Source organism: Prinia subflava, chromosome 3 (genome assembly GCF_021018805.1).
Source record: "Prinia subflava isolate CZ2003 ecotype Zambia chromosome 3, Cam_Psub_1.2, whole genome shotgun sequence".
NCBI lineage: Eukaryota > Metazoa > Chordata > Aves > Passeriformes > Cisticolidae > Prinia > Prinia subflava.
This window is the reverse complement of record NC_086249.1, coordinates 37,368,749-37,388,840: the sequence shown is the minus strand read 5'-3', so window position 1 is coordinate 37,388,840 and position 20,092 is coordinate 37,368,749. Positions and strand designations below refer to the sequence as shown.

At 37.7% G+C, this 20,092-nt stretch overlaps 1 protein-coding gene across 2 annotated transcripts in view; it reads right to left on the bottom strand.

Annotated features, from left to right (window-relative positions):
* Positions 1 to 1,106: 1,106 nt before the first annotated feature.
* The window catches only part of WASF3 (WASP family member 3), a 65,043-nt gene continuing 46,057 nt past the window's right edge, over positions 1,107 to 20,092 (bottom strand). The window contains exons 4-10 of one of the 2 annotated variants that reach the window (XM_063394712.1): positions 18,534 to 18,668; positions 15,022 to 15,175; positions 14,490 to 14,607; positions 9,805 to 9,980; positions 6,948 to 7,211; positions 4,986 to 5,341; positions 1,107 to 4,266 (exon numbers count right to left, since the gene is read on the bottom strand). In XM_063394712.1, coding sequence (XP_063250782.1) covers positions 4,109 to 4,266; positions 4,986 to 5,341; positions 6,948 to 7,211; positions 9,805 to 9,980; positions 14,490 to 14,607; positions 15,022 to 15,175; positions 18,534 to 18,668 — 1,361 coding nt within the window. In that variant the 3' untranslated portion in view covers positions 1,107 to 4,108. Of the gene's footprint in view, positions 4,267 to 4,985; positions 5,342 to 6,947; positions 7,212 to 7,880; positions 8,048 to 9,804; positions 9,981 to 14,489; positions 14,608 to 15,021; positions 15,176 to 18,533; positions 18,669 to 20,092 lie in introns of both variants that reach the window. The other variant, XM_063394711.1, reaches the window with a different exon arrangement.

Sequence of the window (20,092 nt, the reverse complement as noted above, 5' to 3'; positions counted from 1 at the left end):
AAGCTCAAGTCTCTCATGACTGTTTTGCAGCAGACACCAGGGCCTGACAGATTCTAGCAGGGGACAAAATTTATTTTATTCCCTGTATATCACCCTCACCTGAATGCAGATCTGCCTCAATATGCTAAAAATCCTTGGACTTGAGTTCATGTATGTATGGACTCACTCTTACCAGGAATGCTTCACACTCACAAGTAAAAATCCACACCCCCAGAGGGCAAGCATTTTTCCCCACAGCAGACTGAATTTCTGTTTGATTTTTCAGAAGGAAAAAATGTGTAATGTCACCTTAAAGAAAATTCACTATAAAAAACTATCTCTGGATAAGCTGTTCTAATACTTATTTTACATCTTGACTAGGAACTAATACCTCAGCTCAAAATTTAATTTGTACAGCTTCAGCTTCCAGACATAAGATTCTAATGAAGTCTTCATTATTATCAGGTTTACACTCAGTTCAGTTTACAGCGAGATTTTAAACATTTTTAGAAATTACATCTTTGCTGTACCCTTAGCTATGTTGTTTCAAGGGGAAAAGAACACCTCTTCATTATTAAAACAGTGCCCAGTACAGATGAGAGAACATAGCTGAAAAATACATCAAGAACCAATTTCCCAAGGAGACATTTCCCTTCCTCCCAACTCCATTTCCATACTGCAAACGAGCGCTATTTGGAGCTTGTTCTCAGTACCATGCACCCCTCTTCCAATAAAGGTGTTTTTCTTCTCCATTCATCTTGGTAAAGAGAAATCTCAAATACCCCAAAATCCAGTTCAGTTTAGGTCCATGAAAATTCTTTAAAACTCAGAGGACAACTATAGAAGCTGTGGAAGCAGCATGCTGAGTGACCATCAGTCTTAAGTCCAACCGAGCTACAACAAGCAGTTATAAATGCTTTACCAAGAGAACCTTTGAACCAAAAAAAATCAAGCTTGCATATTCAGTTTCTATGTAGAAATGGTGTCTAACAATTGTGCTCTAAATTATTTGAATTAAGTTCAAATCAAAAAGTGGGAATTCTGAGAGAAGTAAGAACTGAGCGCCAGAGGGACTGGGGTTTTCAGTTGAACAGATTAATTTATTTTCCCAAGAAACAACTGAGTCTAAGATGCATAAACAAATCTGTTTAATTTACAATTAAGCTACTATATTATACAATTGGTTTATATAAGTTCTTCCCAGTAGGATGAAAAGCTTCTCCTGGCTTTAATCTGATTACAATTAAAAGATTAAAGTATTTTTCTAGTAGGTCTACATGGGTTTGTACTTTGCAGTATTGTGCTGGGTGTCACTAAGCTACAAAGATGACTTCTTATGAAAAACGTGGGCAAGAAGACTTGCTGATGTAACTTGTATTTTCTGCCTTGTTCTTTCTGGAAGCAAAGCTGGCATTTAATGCCTTTCACGGGAAAAAAAAATCCCAACAGCTACCTGTAGGGAAATTCATACCTGTTTAGACCAGCCAGGAACTTGGAGCTTGAATCAAGGCTGCAAAAGAAACAAGTATGGATATTACCAGAAGCAGCAGTACCTCAAGGAAATCTGGTTTTGTAGACTCCATCCTTCATCCCAGGAACATCATGCCTTGGGATCAGAGATAGCATTTGGAAGCCTTACATTTTCACTTTTGTTATTGGTAAAGTTAAAATAAAGATGAACAGCAAAATCTTACTAATCTAACGAAAGAAACACAGGCTCAAAAGTGAGATTTTATTCATATTTGTTACTTATGCACAACTAGAAGTATGATAAAACTGATAAAAACAGCCTAGAATAGTGTTTACATCACTAAATTCAATTCACATTTCGTCCATAAAATAACAAAAGGAAAATGACAACATTGCAGGGTCAAAAAAACAGGTTGGCTACCATGACTGAAAATTTTACACTATCTTCACTGGTCACAACTGATTGCTTGTTTAATGCTTATTTAAAATAAGCAAAATTACAAAATTTCAGACACACCCAACTTCTGTGCTCATAAAATATATCTTCTGTCATATCAAATTTCAGTAGATTTGAAAGAATTTTCTGCTGAGACATTTCATTTCAGCATGTATCAAAAGAACATCGAGAGTGCTCTCAGCACCTATGCAGGGATGTAACTCCGAGGTCCCAGCTGCACCTTCAGCTACCTCTCCAAAGAATCATTTTGCAGGCCACTGTGCAAGCACACCATGGTAATAAGGACAAGTCATCTCCCACACGGTGATGAAAGCCACCATCATGCTACAGCCTAAATTCTGTCCTCCCTGGTGGGAGGGAGACCTCAGGCTCCAGGACACAAAGCACACTTCAGCTCTGCGTTTGCACAGAACCAGCTCCACCTGGGACGGAGATCAGCGAGCACCTTCAGCTGCCCCTGCTACCAAGAGCTGTGGTCACTCACCACCATGCAGAGACTGGTCATACTTTGTGTGATAAATTTTATCACCAGCCCTGAGGCAGCTTGTTATCCCTCTACCATAAAGGCAGCCACCACGGATTGAAAAATCGTATGCAGATTAAAGAGCAATGCAGTAGCCAACAGTTTGCATGCAAACATCGTGTTAGACTGTTACACTCTCAGGACTAAAACTGTTAATGGTGTAAACACAGGTTAGATAATCACCTTCCATTTCTCTTTTTGTTTTACATACTTCTTTTAAGAACAGACAGGGGGCCTCACAGAACAAAGGAGGTTTACCAAATGTTAGAGTTGGAATTACACAGACTTCTCTTACAAAGATTAAAACTGCAATATCGTAAGGAAAGAACTCTTCTGCTATGAATAAAATTTAGAAGCCTCATTAGGCAAAGCAGCAACCTGACTCTTGGTCCAGAAAAGAAAAAAACTAAAACAAAACAAACCATTTTAATACTGTACGGCTGATTTAAAAAAAAGGAAAACAAGGAAAACAGAGACAGTTGAAGCAGACTTTATGGCTGCAACTATGCCTAGGAAAGGACCAAAAATGAGTGTGTGTATGTATATATATGTATGGCATAGTACCTCAACAGCCATCAAAACTGCTTTAACTGCCCATGTTTTATCCATGGGATGTACTGGGAAAGAAATACATTCAAAGTAAGAGTTCTGAGTCCATGTGCTACATGACTACACATGTACGAATTAACAACAACAGAACTTATTTACACACGTTTATACCTACAGGCATAAAGACCAAGTTTAATACTTGTGAAATGTATCTGATTGCTAGATCCAGACTGTTCCAATCTTTAGTAGTGCCAGCAGCATTTCTGCACTGCAGTAACCACATGGTTTCCATCAAGTCTATCCTGCATCCAGTTGATCTTATCATAAGACTGAAAGCTCTACAGGTATTCCCATTTTCATTTACAACATGGACATGCATCTGCTACCCAGCAGAGACCACCCAACACTCTTCCCAACAAGCAGCCAGCAACTTAGAGCTGGTACTGTTACAGACATATTGTCTGCTCACGAAATGTTCTTTTTGGATCATGTGGGTTCATTCTTCAAAGTATACATTTTATCATCTGCTACATTTTTAAGATAAAAAGGAAGATAGTATAAAATCAACTCTGTATGCATTAAAAACTTAAGCCCAGAAGTGGTTAAAAATAGACTAAGGTGGGCATAATTAGTACCTAATAAAAAAGCCAGAAGTTACATTTATGTAACTCAACAGTTCACTCGGCCATACCGCTAGCTGCCCTCAAAGACCAACAACCAGACCAATTCACAAGTATCTAAGTTGCTTACATAATTAAAAGAATAAGATGTAAAGTCAAAAAAATATATTTTATCCCTTCAAGAACAGGAAAGTAAAATAAAATGCTGGTTCTGTAACAGTGCAACAACTGCAGCATATTTTGCACGCAGCACAAGAGTTGCTACATTTAGTGGCACTTAAGTATTATGCAGTAAATACTGAAAGTAAGACAAGTTTCTGATCTGCATAAGCATAATCACATCATTATTACCAGAGTTGCTAAGCTACAGCATTCTGAATAATACCGCTTCAATTTCAGCACTTCCCTCACTAGCCTTAATACATGTCAACGTCCTGCTTTACATCTTGCTAACACAGCAATCACCGAAGCCAAGTCTTTAATGCAGTTGCCAGTGGGTTTGGAGCACGCTCAATCCGACCAGTCGTTCTCGTCGAACTCGGAGTCGTCGTCGGAGTCGCTGTACTCCACGGCAATGCGCCGCGACAGGATGGTGGCCACGTCATTGCCAACGGGCTCGCGCTTCGCCTCCTGCTCACGCTGCTCCTGCACCTTCTTCAGCTGAATCCCTGCAGAGACAGTTACCCTCAGACAAAGCTGTCCAGGCAAGAGGGCTCGTGTTTGGCTCTGTTATTGGTGAGTCTGTTGTATCCTTACAAAACACTCAGGACGAAGGAGGGGAAAAAGCAAGCAAGCATTGAGCTAAGAGAGCCTCCTTGAGCAAGGAAGAGGGAAAGACAAAAAAGGCGGCTGGGAAATAATTCTCAGACACTGAATACTTCTGCACTTCTAAAACTGTCAACAATATTTGGACAAATAAGAATAAATATTCAAGACTGTAGAGGTCATTTTCATCTGAAGATCAAAGTTTTCAAAAGTGTATTGGGAAATACTATGAGACCTACAGCTCCATATTGTAAGAGAGGTCAGGAAGAGTCGTAAGTCACTGGTTAAAAAAAATCAGTGGGCTGAAGCCTGGTGTTTGGTAATTCAGTTCTTCTGAACAGAAACACAAATCCATGTGTATCTACTGGCACTTTACATAATGAACACAAGTGTTCATTACATTATGTCCACACAAACACTAGAACACGCTTGACAAAGCTGTGCATCTTTAGGTATTAGAAAATGATCCAACCTCATGGCTGACAAGTGTCAGGACAGGTGTGTGGTACCTGTGGTTAATGAAACCTGCCCAGCTGGGAAAAGAAGCCATAGACTCATTTCAGTGGAACACACTGTGCCCTCACGGAAAAAAAGGAATGCCTAAAACTCAGGGTGCACTTACCCATCCTGATGGCAGCCAGAAGATCGCTCCGTGCATCGCTCATCGGTGCCTGCTTCGCCTCCGATGCCGGAGGGGCGTGCATGGGGGAGGAAGAGAGGGATGCACCTGCAGCAGGAGGGCCTGGAGGGGGAGGAGGGGGGCCAGGAGGAGGAGGAGCAGTGACAACAAGCCCACCAGAAGGAGGTGGATGAGTAGCTGTGTATGTAGCTGTAGTCACCAGTCCGGAATGGGAAGGTGGCACAGGTAGCTGAAGGGGACTAACAAATGCAGTTTGTGCTGAAGGAATCATGGGCGGGGGAGGAGGAGGGGGAGGACCTGTAGGATTGTAATAATCCACCATCTGAGCTGGCAGCATCCTATATAAAACAGAACAAAAACATTTAAGGCGTTCAAAGTTAGGACACAAAGTTACAAAATTATCACCCCTTAAACTGCACTCATCCAACCTCAGGTCAAACAGAAATCAAAAGCAATTTAAACTGGTGACTTAAATATGCAAGTCATTATACATGTATGAATTGTCAAATATTGCTGATACTAAGATTTAAGACAAATGTTGAAGTTAAAGACTGTCCTTTCAGCACTCTACAAAGTGAGCTTTTTATCTTAATTCTCCTGCCTAGTTAAGTATAAAGCTGCATTTCGTATTAAACATCTACTCTGTGGGACTGTTAAGTACAAAGTTTGATGAAGAAGAGATCAAGAAAACTGCAGACTACACTGTGTAATTCCACAGAAGGTCAAGAGGTAATAGAGGACACAGATATGGAGAACAATGGAAAGTATTAAAGGAAAGATGTACCCAAAGTACATCTTTGTGCTTCTTTGGTCAAATTTATCAATTTAAATACCATTTAATTAAATTGATACATTTGACTGATTCTTTAAATAGGAGGCACAGGGAAGAGCTCATTTCTTTTCTAAAATGTCATTGAAAGAAATACTAATAAAAAAGTAATCAGAATGAGTAAGAGTTATGAAGAAGGTAAAGAACTAGATACAGGAGACAGGAGCTGAAGCAAAGTGACTGATGACACTGCGTGACACATGTCAGTGTATGACAACTGCAACCCCCTGACAATGAAATGGACCTGAGGACTAAGCACAATAAATGCCTCACACACTGGAAACAACAGGAAAGGGCAGGCTGGAGCAGTCACTCCTAACTGAGTCATCTGCAGCACGATAGCCACGAACCAGCCAAATGCTATCCCAGGATGCATCAAGCAAGGATGACAAACCTTGGCTTGCACAACAAACAACACAGGCAAGAATGACTATAACTTTCCTGAGGTTACAATTTGAAAGTTTAAGCTATTTACACAAAAGAACAGACACAGACTCATCAGAACACAGATGTTCCCTTGCTGCAGGAGAACCAGAACTCTGGAGCAAGCATTCACAGGCTTAAATGCATTCAGGCAAAATATCTATACAGGCATTTGATATATCTCTGTCTTGAATTAAAAAGTGGCATCCCTCCTGTGCCAGTACAGAATTTGTGTCTGAGGAGACCCCTTCCAATTCTGTCATGAGCTTCTCTAAAAAGACTTTTCAGGGATGCAGCGAAGACTGCCAGATTAATCACAATCAACAATACTCTTTCTGCACATTTCCTGAAGTTTAAAATATTATCCAAATTATCCTGTAACTAGTTTCCACTTTAAAGGAAAATTATCCCTTCTTTCATATTGTATTAGGAACCCTTAATATTTTACAATCATACTGACTTCACCAATACACACTTTATTCAATACAAACTTGATTATTTCTGCTTTCACTATTTCTTTACTGAAATTCAGCTCATACATAGAAATGATACAGATTTTCTTCTGTCCTCCCCAAGGAGGTAACTAATGTATTTGGGGTCTTTTTCTTTGATGCATTACACGTTATGATGGTAATGAAAAACATGCATTCCTCTGGTTTTGCCAAGAATCCACTAGAATAAGCCAGATTTACCCATATTCTGCTGGTACCACAGGTACTGAGCTGTGCTGGCCATCTGCAGGTTGGGGTGGAGGTGGAGGGGGCTGCTGAGGTCTGTTTAAAGTGGCGTGCCGTACAGTGGTGGAGGGTGGTCTGTACTCATGCTCATGGCTTTGGGAGGCTGCCATGTACTGTGGACCATCTCCTGCTCCATAGGAAGGCATTGCTATCTGCTGATGCAGGGAATGATTCGGAGTAGCAGGATAAGAATAATCTGTAACATCAGATGCATGGGACCTAAAATTAAAGTAAATTGATACAGAAGGACAGACTGTGTGAGTGTGACAGGGTATTATCTAAATAACCGGCAAAACAAGCTGAAAAGAATACAATCAGCATTATTTTTCTTGCAAGAGGACTCCCCGATTTATCAAGCACCACGCCCTTTAAAGTCCACAGAAAGCACAAGAATTTTAGTAGCCATAAGGAAGCTTATCGTTTTTGTCAATGATTTTGACAGTCCATTGTTTGAAATGACAATACTTACCAGCCTGCCTCAAGTTAACAATGGCAGCAGAAAAAGAAAAGCAATACTACAAGCACTTGCAATTATGCAGAAGAACACATTTTACCAACGCAGAGAAAACCAATATCAAAAGTTAGAAATTTTTTTATTTTGTTTACACAATTTATTTTGTTGGAAAGGCTTAAGGAAACTGGGAAATGTAAGTATTAGTTGAGCAGAGAGTTCATAAAGATACAAAGTCTAGGATGCTCTGTCAAATAAGCCCAAGAGAGGGAGCAAAAGGATCTTTTCATCCCATTACTGTGAAGACTTGTTTTAGTAATGAACAGTGGTGCAGCCAGGCTTTTAGTGAACACAGTGAACTGATGCACTTATCTGTGAGACTGGAAGCAAGGTAAGCAACAAAAAGCCAGGGCTTTGAGCAAAACAAAATAACAAACCCTTTGGGCATTTTGTCCTCTTTCATGCTTCCTGCCTGCTCCATTTTCTTTGCGTCACTCATGAACTCAATGCCCATTTTCCTTCTCTCCCACTCTTCTTTTCTTGTTCTTACTTTTCTCACATTAATTTGCTGGTTTCTGTTTGGATTCAGCTTGTGTTTCTCTCTCTAAAGTACAATAAGTATAACAAATACATTGTAAATTGCCACAGTCCAAACACTGGCATGTCAACATTTAATGCTTTAGTCTTACAATTAGCAAACCAGAAGAAATACGACCTTTTTTTTTTTTTACTTTAGTAACAGGAAAAACCCACAGTATAACCAAATACACTTCTTTGGGACTTGAATTACAAAATACTGCTCATACAGTAGCTGGCAGCATGAAAATGTCTCTCAAACCAATACATACTTCTGTAAGTATGGATTTTTTTATAGCTTAAGACTACTCCAAGGTAAAAAAATAGAAAGCCCTCTCTCCATCTCACTACCAATTCTCAGAATTGACCCTTCACGGATGTAAAATGGATTTCTGGATTCAATCTCAGATATTTGATTCACTGAAATGTAAAATACTCCATAATTTAGAACATATAAAAGGCTTATGTAAGTACAAGGTATCTGTCACACAAACAACAAAGTCCAACAGAGAGACACATCCTACAATTTCTTCTTAAAAAAATCTCACAGATTGCAAATGCCACAGATATCTAGAAACAGCCAAATACATGTTGACATTGCTGGGAGATAAAAACAAATCACTTCAAATGATCATTTAAACCAAGGAATCCTGGAAGCAAATCTGAAAAAAAAAGACGACTCAAAAAGTGTGAAACAGAACTCCTGATGAAAAAACCCACACCTTTTACTAGATCAACCTGTGTAAAGCTTTGGCAGTCTGCAGTGTTTCATTAAGACAGGAGACAAAGTTTTGCATTAGAAACTGTAAAATAAAACCAACCAAAGGTTTTTGGACAGGGAGGGAGTCTGAATACATCATTGTATGATCAATAACAATATCAAATACTATGTTTTAATTACAAGTTCGTTATTTTTCACAAAGACCACAACATTACAAAGTTCTGAGCAGATTTTTTCTTTTAAATTGATCTCCACTGGACAGTGGACTAAAGGCATCAGTCTACAATCTTCCAGTGGTAGCTGCCTCCTCAACCTAGCCATTCAACAATTAAAACACTTTTTCCAGTGGACTCTATTTGTTTCTTTGTTTATTGCTAGCACTTAATCACAACAGACATAGGAAATAAAATAATGGGAAAATGCTCTGGTGAGACCAGCTTAGTGTAAAAGCTAAAACTTCAATGCACATCAGGTTAACTCCCACAGAGCTCAAAGGGAATCTCAGACAATGAAGATGAATTTTGCTGCATATCTCTAAGCAGAGATTTCTTTTATTTTAAGCAATAACATCTCATCTGGTTGTGCAGCTTGCTTTTTAGACTAATGTAACATCAAAAAGCTGAACTCCTCTCCCACTGAAGCATTCTTTACAGGCAAATGTATTCTCGACTGAGTAGATCACAGAAAAATATTTATTAAGCTACCAGCAGAGCACCAAACAACAAACTAGACACTAAGGAAGAGCTACTGACATTATCTAGTAGAGGCTTAAATGTTTTGTAACTACAGCTACTGAAGATCAAATATAAAGCATGCAGCAAACACTTCTTTCTCTGCAATACATAACATTATGATGACAAAATGCTCATGTGAAGCTGAGGGAGAAAAAAATCATTACAGAATCTGTTATGTCATTTATGCTTTAAAATAAATTTGAAAAGAATGTTTTAAACATGCACTGTATGTTTTGTCTAACTATTCCCATCCTGTAAAAACACCTAATTCTACTCAGTATTGCTGAACATACAACTGTGGTATAAGAAACAGCTTTGCTGTAAACAGACCTAGTATCTGGGGACAGTGATCCCTCGGAAGATGCTCCATGGTACACACTTTGAGACAACCTGTTGTCAGGTCTAAGCTCTTTGTCATATGCCATCATATTCCACTCCTGGCGTCTGTTCCTGGCTTTTCTAACCTTTTTCACCTCACGGGTGGTGCCATCTATACGCTTTTGCTCCTAATGTCCAAACAAAAGAAATAAAGCATGCAAAGAGAGAGAAAAAAGGAAAGGAAGAAAGCTGGTTAAAATGCAGTTAGAGGGCATGAAAATAAGACAGATTTACAGGTGAAGCTAAGTCTTCATCAAATTTCTCTGCACTGAAAATAAGAATATCTCCTTACACTATGAACCTCATTAGTGGCAGGACTTCTGATTTGCCTTTGTTCTGTAAGACGCATGTGGTACTGTGATGCCAATCTCCTGGTTTTCCTAACACAGAAATGTGACCAATTTTAAAAGCCAGAAAGTTGAACTTCTTCTGACATAATGTCTTTTATTTAGACCACCCTGAAGTGCTTGTAATTTTCATCTCCTAAAAATCAAACTTCTGAGAATGTTAAATAAGATCAGGACTATTTTGGTTATTCATTATGGTCACAATCAACAGGGCCTGGGGAAGTAAGGAAAAACTGGACACACTTTCCTATTCCATTGTTTATGTGAAATTATTTTTGTTTGTTTTTATGTCCTCTCCCTTCTTAGATGGAATTAACTACCGTAATTCCTCCTAGTTTCTCCTCCTCATTGTTTCATTTATCTGATATAAAATGAATTACACTGATTCACTCTGCAGTGAGTCAGCAATATCAGGCCAGCAGTACATCACAGCTTTATAGGCTCATGACAAACTTGGCTGTTTATCTCTTTCAATACAACATCAGGCTCAATGTCAATGTTTATCACACCTATTTATCTTTACCTCACTGATAGCAAGATCTCCTAATACTGGGACCCAATGCTTTCACACCTTGGAAATGTTGTACTCACCTACTTCTGACTACTCAGTATGAATATAAAAATCATACTGGTGCTTCAGCTACAAGGAGTGAACAAGATTGCTCAATTCAGACTGAGAACGGTCTGCTACTCCTTTTCTCAGTATTCATGAGAGCATAGGGTTTTTTTAATCAGCTCTAGATCCCACAACTTAGAATTCATGTTTTATCTATTAGTAGGTTGGTATTCGGCTTTTGGCTGCTAGAAAAATAGTTTCCAATGGAAAGAATTATATTGCTATTCTGAGAATGTAGTCAATGAATTCTATTGACAGAAGAGCTTGGTCAAAGTCTGGCAGGCTTTTACTGGGGAATCTAGACCCACAAAATAAGGAATAATAGTTGAAAAGCCAGACCAACAAAAAGTTCATCACAGATGGGCACAGGTTTTGTACTCCAATTGCCAAACAGCACTGCGTAAATAATTCTGAAATAATGTGTTTGGCATTACATAACTAACAAAAAACTATCAAATGGCTTACTTCCCCTTCTTTTGGATCTCTTGCTCATTCATGCATGTTTGCATGAGGGACCTGCTGACCCTGCTAACATTTAGAATGACAGAAAAGACTTCTTGAAGGTCAACACCCCCATGTTTTGACAACTCTTGCTCATTTCTGCAGTAAACAGATTTCTGGCCTGATTTATGTTAAATAACAATCATCATCTTGGTTCTTAATCAGTTCTCCCAAAATATTTTTCCTCTACAAACTTTTTAGAATCATACCCTTTTTATGTCTGATAAGCACTTTTCCACATCAAATTCTGCCAATACAGGATTTGGAGCAGAAAGGACACAGATTCAGTCATGCTTTATTTTAAACATATAAAGTTTTGGTAACTGCCATGGTTGAATATACGCTTGTTAAAAGCTTTTTATCTGCCTTTTTTAATTACTTGCTGCAAATGTTGTGGGGTTTTTTTTAACTTTTGACTTTTATCCTGATTGATTTCTTAAGATTTTATTACCTGAGTTATGTTATAGTTCGGAACAAAGCCCAAATAAGCCTTTTCACTGAAAACATTAAGTTTTGTCTTCCTTCAGAACAATAATTTTGTCATCTAGGGCTCACAACCATGTATTTCTTGCAAGATTCTAAATAAAATAAATATCTACCTTTTGACCAACATATGATGCTACTGGGAAGACAATCATTTTGATACATTTCCTGTACAATCATGAGTACTTACATGACTGCTTACAGTTACTGCTTACTATTTAGAAGTTTAGTTTTAAAGAGATCATTTTTTTTTATGAAAAGGTAAATACATATGGATGTGCAAACAACAAAATATAAACACAAAGCTTAGCTGGTTTTAATTGAATCAGATTTCAGCTGGACAGGTTGTTCCAGACAAACCTCTGTAAGCATGCTAATGAATCAATACACTTGAATCCTTTTTACTCAAGCAGTACTAAACCCTACTGGTAGCAATATTTTGATTAAATATTATATCAATACATCTCTAAAACATTAAATGTCTTCCAAAACAGTGGGGCAGCCCTATTACTAGCAGCTGACAAAGCTACATGTAGCTCTACGAGTAGTTTAAATTGTTCCAGTAGCAGTTTCATTCGTTTGACAATGATGACAGCTCTAGTCTCACTACCCAAGGCAAAGATGACAGAGCTGTAGGGGAGCTGAAGCCTTTCTAGATAATTACAGCTGGAAATATTTCTCATAAAATTAAAGTAATATTAAGGGGAGTTACTTTTTTTTTTAACTAACTGTGATAGAAGCTGTGGCAGACAAGTGGGTGCTGTAGATTAAGCCAGAAAACAGGTACATAATTCATGTTGGCAGGAAATTATTTCAGCAAACACAAAACTTATTAGAGCCTTCAAACAGAGTTGAGTTAATTGTAAGTTTGATATTTGCATCAAGAATTAGCAAATGATATTTCAAGCATCTTAACAAAGAATTAAGAGCTAGTAATAAAAAGTAGCTTCAGCAGGTATTTGCAATACTTTCAAAAAACTGGAAGCATGAGCCTAGAGTATTTTCCTGACCACAAATTTATAAAATCCTACCAAAACACAAGTCATCAAGAATGGTTTCTGAAATAAAAGCTTTCCAAATTTAAAAATTTTTACTTGCTTGACTAGCTGATTATTCTCAGATAAAAAGTAAAAAGCTGGAACAATAAAGAGCAAATTTGAACAACTTTCCCTTGTTTAATCACAACTGCCCTGTCTACAGTCTTCCAATTTAGAGTAGTACTGATACGTACCAAACCAAAACTATACTGAACTCTCAGACACTGATCTACAGAAAGTAAAAAAATAGACTACACAGATTTTAAATAATTAAAATCATCATTTTCTTCAGAAAAAGGTTCACCTGAAAGAGCTAGATCAGAGAAAGCCTGTTAGGTATTTTCAATTAAACTGTATACAGAAACAAAAAGCATTATATTTGAGGTAAGGAAACTCCTCACAAAACTCCTGCTGCAACAGCTTGAGCACTTAGGGCAAATTACCAAAATAATACTGGAAAACTGATTCTCTGGTGCAGGGACTACTCTCAGATTTCACTGAGCACCTGAAAAACTGAGGCTAAAAACTAGTGGTATTTGGTCAGCTGAGTAGGATGGCATTTGGATGTCTAGCTTGCACTTTACTAAACAATGCACATTTATTTCACCTGCACAGTTTCTCAACAACTATCAAGTTTTGTGCTTCTGAAAAGTACAAATTGAGTAAAGAGTTCTCATTTAATAGATTGAAAATTTAAGCTCAGCCATCAAATTGTTAATAAATGCTCTGGATTAATTCCTGGTTACTGCTACCATAAGGACAAAAAGCAAAGAAAAAGGACATTTGGTTCAGCAACCTGTAGAACAAAGTGTGCCTGGGAGACATCTCACCCAAACCATCCTGCTCTCTAAAGGATCCAGATCATGAAATGCTTGAAAACCATCTTCTAGAAAGCCAAACCTAAGATTTCTTCCCTTTCACAAAGTGAATTTTATTGACCCAAACTCAAGTCTATGGTGCTTTCTTCTTAGTTGGACTTGGCATATATTTAATCAAATCAACTAGAATTTCAGCCAGAATTTATCAAGGGGTATTTCTGTGATGTATGGCCATAATCATACATGATTGGAATTGAGCATATTTGCATTTGTAGACTGTAGTAAGACAAAATCTACAAAAAATATACCATGGATGGAAGTAAGCGGGATATGTTGCTTAAGTTAAAGTCTAAAAGTAACTTTATATTTATAAAGTAGTTTCGTAGAAATCATTCTAAAGGAATAAAGAAATGTTCAAGTGATTTTATAAATTCTTATAGAAGTATCTGTATTTTTTCCATTAAATCAGAATGAAAAAAATGGGAAATTGGAATGGAAAAAACTCTAATTCCAATTCCCTTCCTCACCCTTTACAGTGTCTTTTTCTGGAGCGCAACAGGGCCATTTTTCTGGGTACCAATAAGCAGATACTGGCAAAGGATTCAAGTAAGCATCTTGGAAGATAACCACAGCACTCCTAAAATTCAATTTGCTGCCTTCTTAAAAGAGACAGGATAAGCTATAAAAATGGAATGCACTGAATGAATCCACAGCCACACACAGAGGAACAATTTTTCCACGCACACAGACTGGTTATGACCTGGCAATTTTTATGCCTAGACAACTGCACATAAAATTGTAATGCACAAACGTGCTATTACATTTCTGCTTTTACCTTTTGTCTCCTCTTTTCTTTTCGCTTATCTTCAGTATCTTGCAACATTTTTTCTTTCCAAAGATCAAAAAAATAGGAAGGATCCGTATAGAACTTCAATCCATCTTTCTTATCATCCCTGGAAAAACAGCAGAAAAAAAAGGTAAAAATATATGAATTAGTATGTTTTAAATCCAGAAAACTTACCTTTGATGATCATCCAAGCCTTAAGCTGATCAGTAACAATCCTTGCTAACTGGATGTCCATAAACAAATACCACCACTATCTGTAGCAGCAGCAAAAACACATCCTTTGGTCATAACTCCTACACATTTACCTTCCAGTTAAAAATTCTTAAAAATTAATTACACTGCAAATGCTGTGCAATACCATTCTTAAAAAAGAAATTATTTATTGCAGATTGAGTTTCATCAATCTTGAAAAATCAAATCTCAGTAATCTATATAGCTTTTCCCTTCTGCTATAATTATTCTCTGCATACAATTAGGAAATAAAGGGCAAAGTACAAAAAGGTAAACAATATTTCCTTACCTATAAGGTGAAAGAATATTCAGAGGTGGCGGTTTGTCACTTTGATTATAAATATCAGCCACCGGGTTTGGGATACTGTTCTTTGAAACTACCTGCTGGTCTTGAACTGTGGAGCTCTTGAATGCTTTTTTCATGTTGATGTCCTGTAAGGATACTGTTAGAAACAGAAATACATTTACTACAGGTCTGAAACAAACAAAAGTGGATATACAACATCCGTTTTCCACTAATTATTTGAAATATTTTCAGCAAGTTAACAGAAAGACAGGTTTCTTAGTGGACAATACTGATATTTAAGCACAAAGGCATGTAAGAATTACATAATAAAACAGATGTAAGTCTCACTTGGTCCAGAACCTCGCTTAAAATAATATGACCATCGATTATATCTTGGAAGATGATGCAAGAATGCTTGCAATCATATGCAGATGTCCAACCATTTCCCCTTTTATAAGGTTTATCCTGGAGTTCTAACAGCAGAAAGACTGGCTTCAAGACTGAAACACAAGGTCTGGTATTCCTCTGACACAATGTGTTTTATAATTACACATGGTATCCATACACATTCCACCCCATTCCAAGTATAATTAAATTACAGCTGCAACAACCTCCTGTGACAGTTCCACTTATTTTCCTCTCTTTCAACTCCTAAGTCTTCCCATATAATTGAACACTCCTTCCTCTTAAGTTTTGCTCATGTCCCTATAGAGAGAAATACTTGCACTCTCATACTTCCATTTTATCTTTTTACATACATAGCTCTGGGGGAAACAACATCAGGCTTTTCATTCTTTCTTTTCAAATAGAAGATTTAAGTTAATTTTAATTGTTCCTGTCACTTTTATCAAGAGTTTCTTTCCCTCTTAATACAAGTTTTCATGAGATGTAGCAATCATTGTTAAAGAAGATCCAGTTAAAGGCCAATCACAACTTAAAAGGGGCAGTAAGCTCTTGATATCATCTTCCACCCCTAAGCACCCTGAAACCCAGGTTTTAGACTGCAGTTGAAGAGGATGTTGAAGTCTTCACTGGGTTGTCTACAATGACACTGACCACTTCTGGATTTGATCCAAATGTTTTTTAAGAGTGTAAGCTGTAGGACTTGTGCAAACAAAATGCACTGGCTTAGTCTCTTTTTACTCCCAATGACATTTCATCTAATACTTTTTGCCCATTCATCTAATTTATTGAGTCTCAAGGACAAACTGTGAGAAATTCCACAAGGTAAATGAAGAGTAATGGCCAAAAATGAGGTACACTGATGACCTGAAAAAAGAAAAAGGGATGAAATTTTACACTGTTATTGTTCATCCTGAGGGACACCAAATCCAACTCAGACGTCTCTGCCCAGCTGTTTTTGTTATCTGTGCTGAGGTCTTTCTTCTCACTCCAAGAACTACTTAGTTTCTTCTGTAACTTTTACAATAGCAAAAATAAAAGTAGAATATTTAATGTCTAACAGTTGTTCCCCCATTCACATCATCTGAAGTATCAAAACATAATTTTTGAAAGTACTTTCTATTTAAACCTGCCTGTGAGTATAAGGTATTTCAGGCATATTTTTTAGATGTATATATCTGAATTGTTTTGTTTTTGTTTGATGGAAGACATTCAAAAGAATTAAAAACAAAACAAAACAAAACAAACCCAACACATTTTTCAGGAGTTTTTTAGAATAAGTTATTTATATATTTTGTAAACTTAATCTCAATTATTTTAAAATTATTTTCAACTGTAGTTTTTTTTATATAAAATATATTTTTACACTGTATTAGTTATAGCCAAGAACATAAGAAATCACTGATGCAATAAAATCCAAAGGGCTTTTTAAAACAACCTTGCAATTGACATTTTGCTTAAATGCCGAAGCTATCCAGAAACATACTATTTCTGTACAGTACAATGAATTATTATAAAGACTTCAACTTCTACAGGGAAATAGCTAATAAAATTTACTACTGACACTAAGGTGACAGCAGTTTGTATATATAGCTTATTAATATGAAGCATGATTAGCAATGCAAGAGTAACAACTGCTGTCAATTTAAAATAAACACTGATTAAATTCTCGGTCCATACGCTAGTTTCCCCTCCCAAAAGATTGCTTTTAATTATTCTCCAAACTCTGACAACTAGATGGGTGTACTGCATAACACTAATGAGACATTAATGAGGCATTTAAAAAAAGAGGAAAAAGAAACAGCAGCACAACCAAGATGAGAACTGCATTTCCAAAAGTACAGTGTATTAATATCATCTAGTTTGCTCATATGCCTCAAAAACTAAGCTGAATACTTAGATCCCATAGGAGCTTAGTTTATGTTCCCATATAGCTCTTGACTTCTAAGACAGAAAAATGCAGGTGCTTGTACCAAAAACTCAGAGTGGTTTGGTTTGGAGGGGACCTTAAAGATTATCTCATCCCAATGGGATGTCCACCATGGACAAGGACTTCTTTCACTTAACTAGATTACTTGAGAGATAGGGCATCCACAGCTTCTCTGGGCAGCTGTGACAGTCTAACAGTTAATATGTTCCAAAACCATAAAACAATGACACATAATAATATCCAGAGTAACCACATAAAAAAGGAAGGCTAAATATTACACCATTACACTATTAAATATCGACAGTAAAATTTAATATTTGCATTATAAATATATAATACAAAAATCTGAATGGCATGTAAAATATACAAGCCATATAAATAGCATTATTAAATATATCACAAGTAGCATTAACTACTACTGAGTCAATATTACACTACTGTACTGATATTAAAAGCTTTTACATTTTAGCAAATGTCAGGAATCCTCTTAACAGGAAATAGAGGCATTGGCTGTCTCAGACATGTAGCATGGAGGCCAAGATGCACGTTAACAGCTTTTAAAGCTTGACACAGAAATGCTTTATCTACCCAAACAACTACTTTCAAACAATATAATGATGTTACCAAAATCCTGTGTTTTTATTGTGTATTTATGAAGTGAATGACCAAGCTCATAAGCAGGAAATACTTTTAAAGGAAATACAGTTTCTAGTGAGTAGAACCCCTAAAAAATTCACCTAGTTGATCCAAACACAGTGCCTTGTTTAGATCCAGAGTATTATATGGTCTTCGATGACCACAGAACAGACTAACCTACTAAAGTAGTTTGTGACTACCCTACCCTGGAATTGATAGGGACACCCAGTGTCTCAAATGTTTTCCAATATTCTGACTCACTTCCAGTAAAGTCTGTATTTATTCATTTATGATTTCTTACACTCACAGACTCAAAGTCTTCCTTGTGAAAAAGGCAGCTTAATAGCTCCATTACTACAGGGGCTTCTTGACTCAAGAATACTTTTACTTGCTCTGCTAAAGTGATTATTCCCAACTTGCCTTACTGAGACAACAAGATGAAATATCGGCACAGGATTACTTTGAAAAGACAGAGGTTATTGTGCAATTAAATACTGTGCTCTTGTCAACATCACTTCTGGCTCAATGCTTTCATGCAATTACTTACCCTCTTCCACTGTTGAATCCAGCTGGGTGACTTTGACAGCAAGGCGATCAATTCTGTCTTGGAGGGAATTTGCTCTGATGTAGAAGCTGTTGGCCTCATTAAACAGTTCACCAAATATGTCTTCAGCATGTTTGCCTGTGTAAGAAAATAGACAAGGAAATCCCTTTGCTAGTGGCTTACAACCCAAGACAAGTGGCTTTAATATCTTGAAGTATAATAAAACACAGTAGCTGTAGGATTAGAACAGTGCAGTTTGTCATTCAGCATAATTTGGGGCAACAAATTTGTACAAAAATATCAAAATATACCATAAATTCTGCCTGAAGTCTATTCTTCTGGACATCCTGGTTAGCAGTCTTCTTAAAAACACAGAGAGACTTAAAAATTCTAATCCTTATGTAGCTGAACTAGTGCCAACTGACAGACAACTGAGCATTAAAACCTGCCTCTGTGATGAAAAGGCCTAAAGTTATCGCAGTCCATAAAAGCTTCTGAAGTGCATTTGAAATTAAAATCTTGCAATCCATAGTGGCTAAGATTTAATTTTAAGCATAAGCACAGCCCAACATCAAAATTAAAGCAGCATGAAACAGATAAAACCAGGTAAAAACCAGGATTCTCCTGCAGGAGAATCTGCACTTACCTCTACAAATGCCAGCTGCACACGTTGCTGTCCCTGGAACCATTTGAGAGAAGGTCAGAGGCCACTGACCACATTTACCCACAGACACACAGGACATGGTGCACAACCTTTTCAGCCTCCCTTTCACCTGCTGTATGTTCTCAGTCACTGTGAGAGTGGACAGTGCAGTCCAGATCACCAAAACACTGAATCAATTAGGTTGGAAAGGACCTCTGAGATCACCGAGTCCAACCTATGTTCGAAAACTATCAAGTCAACTAGACCATGACAACAAGTGCAACATCCAGTCCTTCCTTTAACACCTCCAAGGAATGGTGACTCCACAATCTCCTGGATCAGCCCATTCTAATGTCTGATTACACTTTCTGTGAAGAAATTCCTCCTCATGTCAAACCTAAACCTCACCTGAAGCAGCTTAAGACTTTGTTCTCTCATCCTGTCATTTGTTGCCTGGGAGAAGAGACTAACCCCCACCTGGCTACACCCTCCTTTCAGGCACTCGTAGAGAACAGTAAGGTCCCCCCAAGCCTCTTTTTCTCCAGGCAAAACACCCCCAAAGCTCCCTCAGCTGCTCCTCTGACTCATGCTCCAGACTTTTAACCAGCTTTGCTGCCCTTCTCTGAATCCACTCCAGTTCAGAATCCCCTTCTGAACTGAGGGGCCCAGAACTGGACACAATACTCAAAGTGTGGCCTCACCAGTGCCAAGTACAGATTTGCAGCCTCAGGCCCTTCCCTGAAAGTGCTACAGTGGACAGAAGGTGCCACATGATAAACCAAATTCCTCCTTGATCATTGTGCATGGCCATTCCTCTCCCAGTCCTCCCACATAACTAGGCAAACCTAACTACAGTTTGACTCTCTTCATGCTCCAGTCCACAACTCTCATCCACTCCTGATCAGTGGTTCCAGACTGC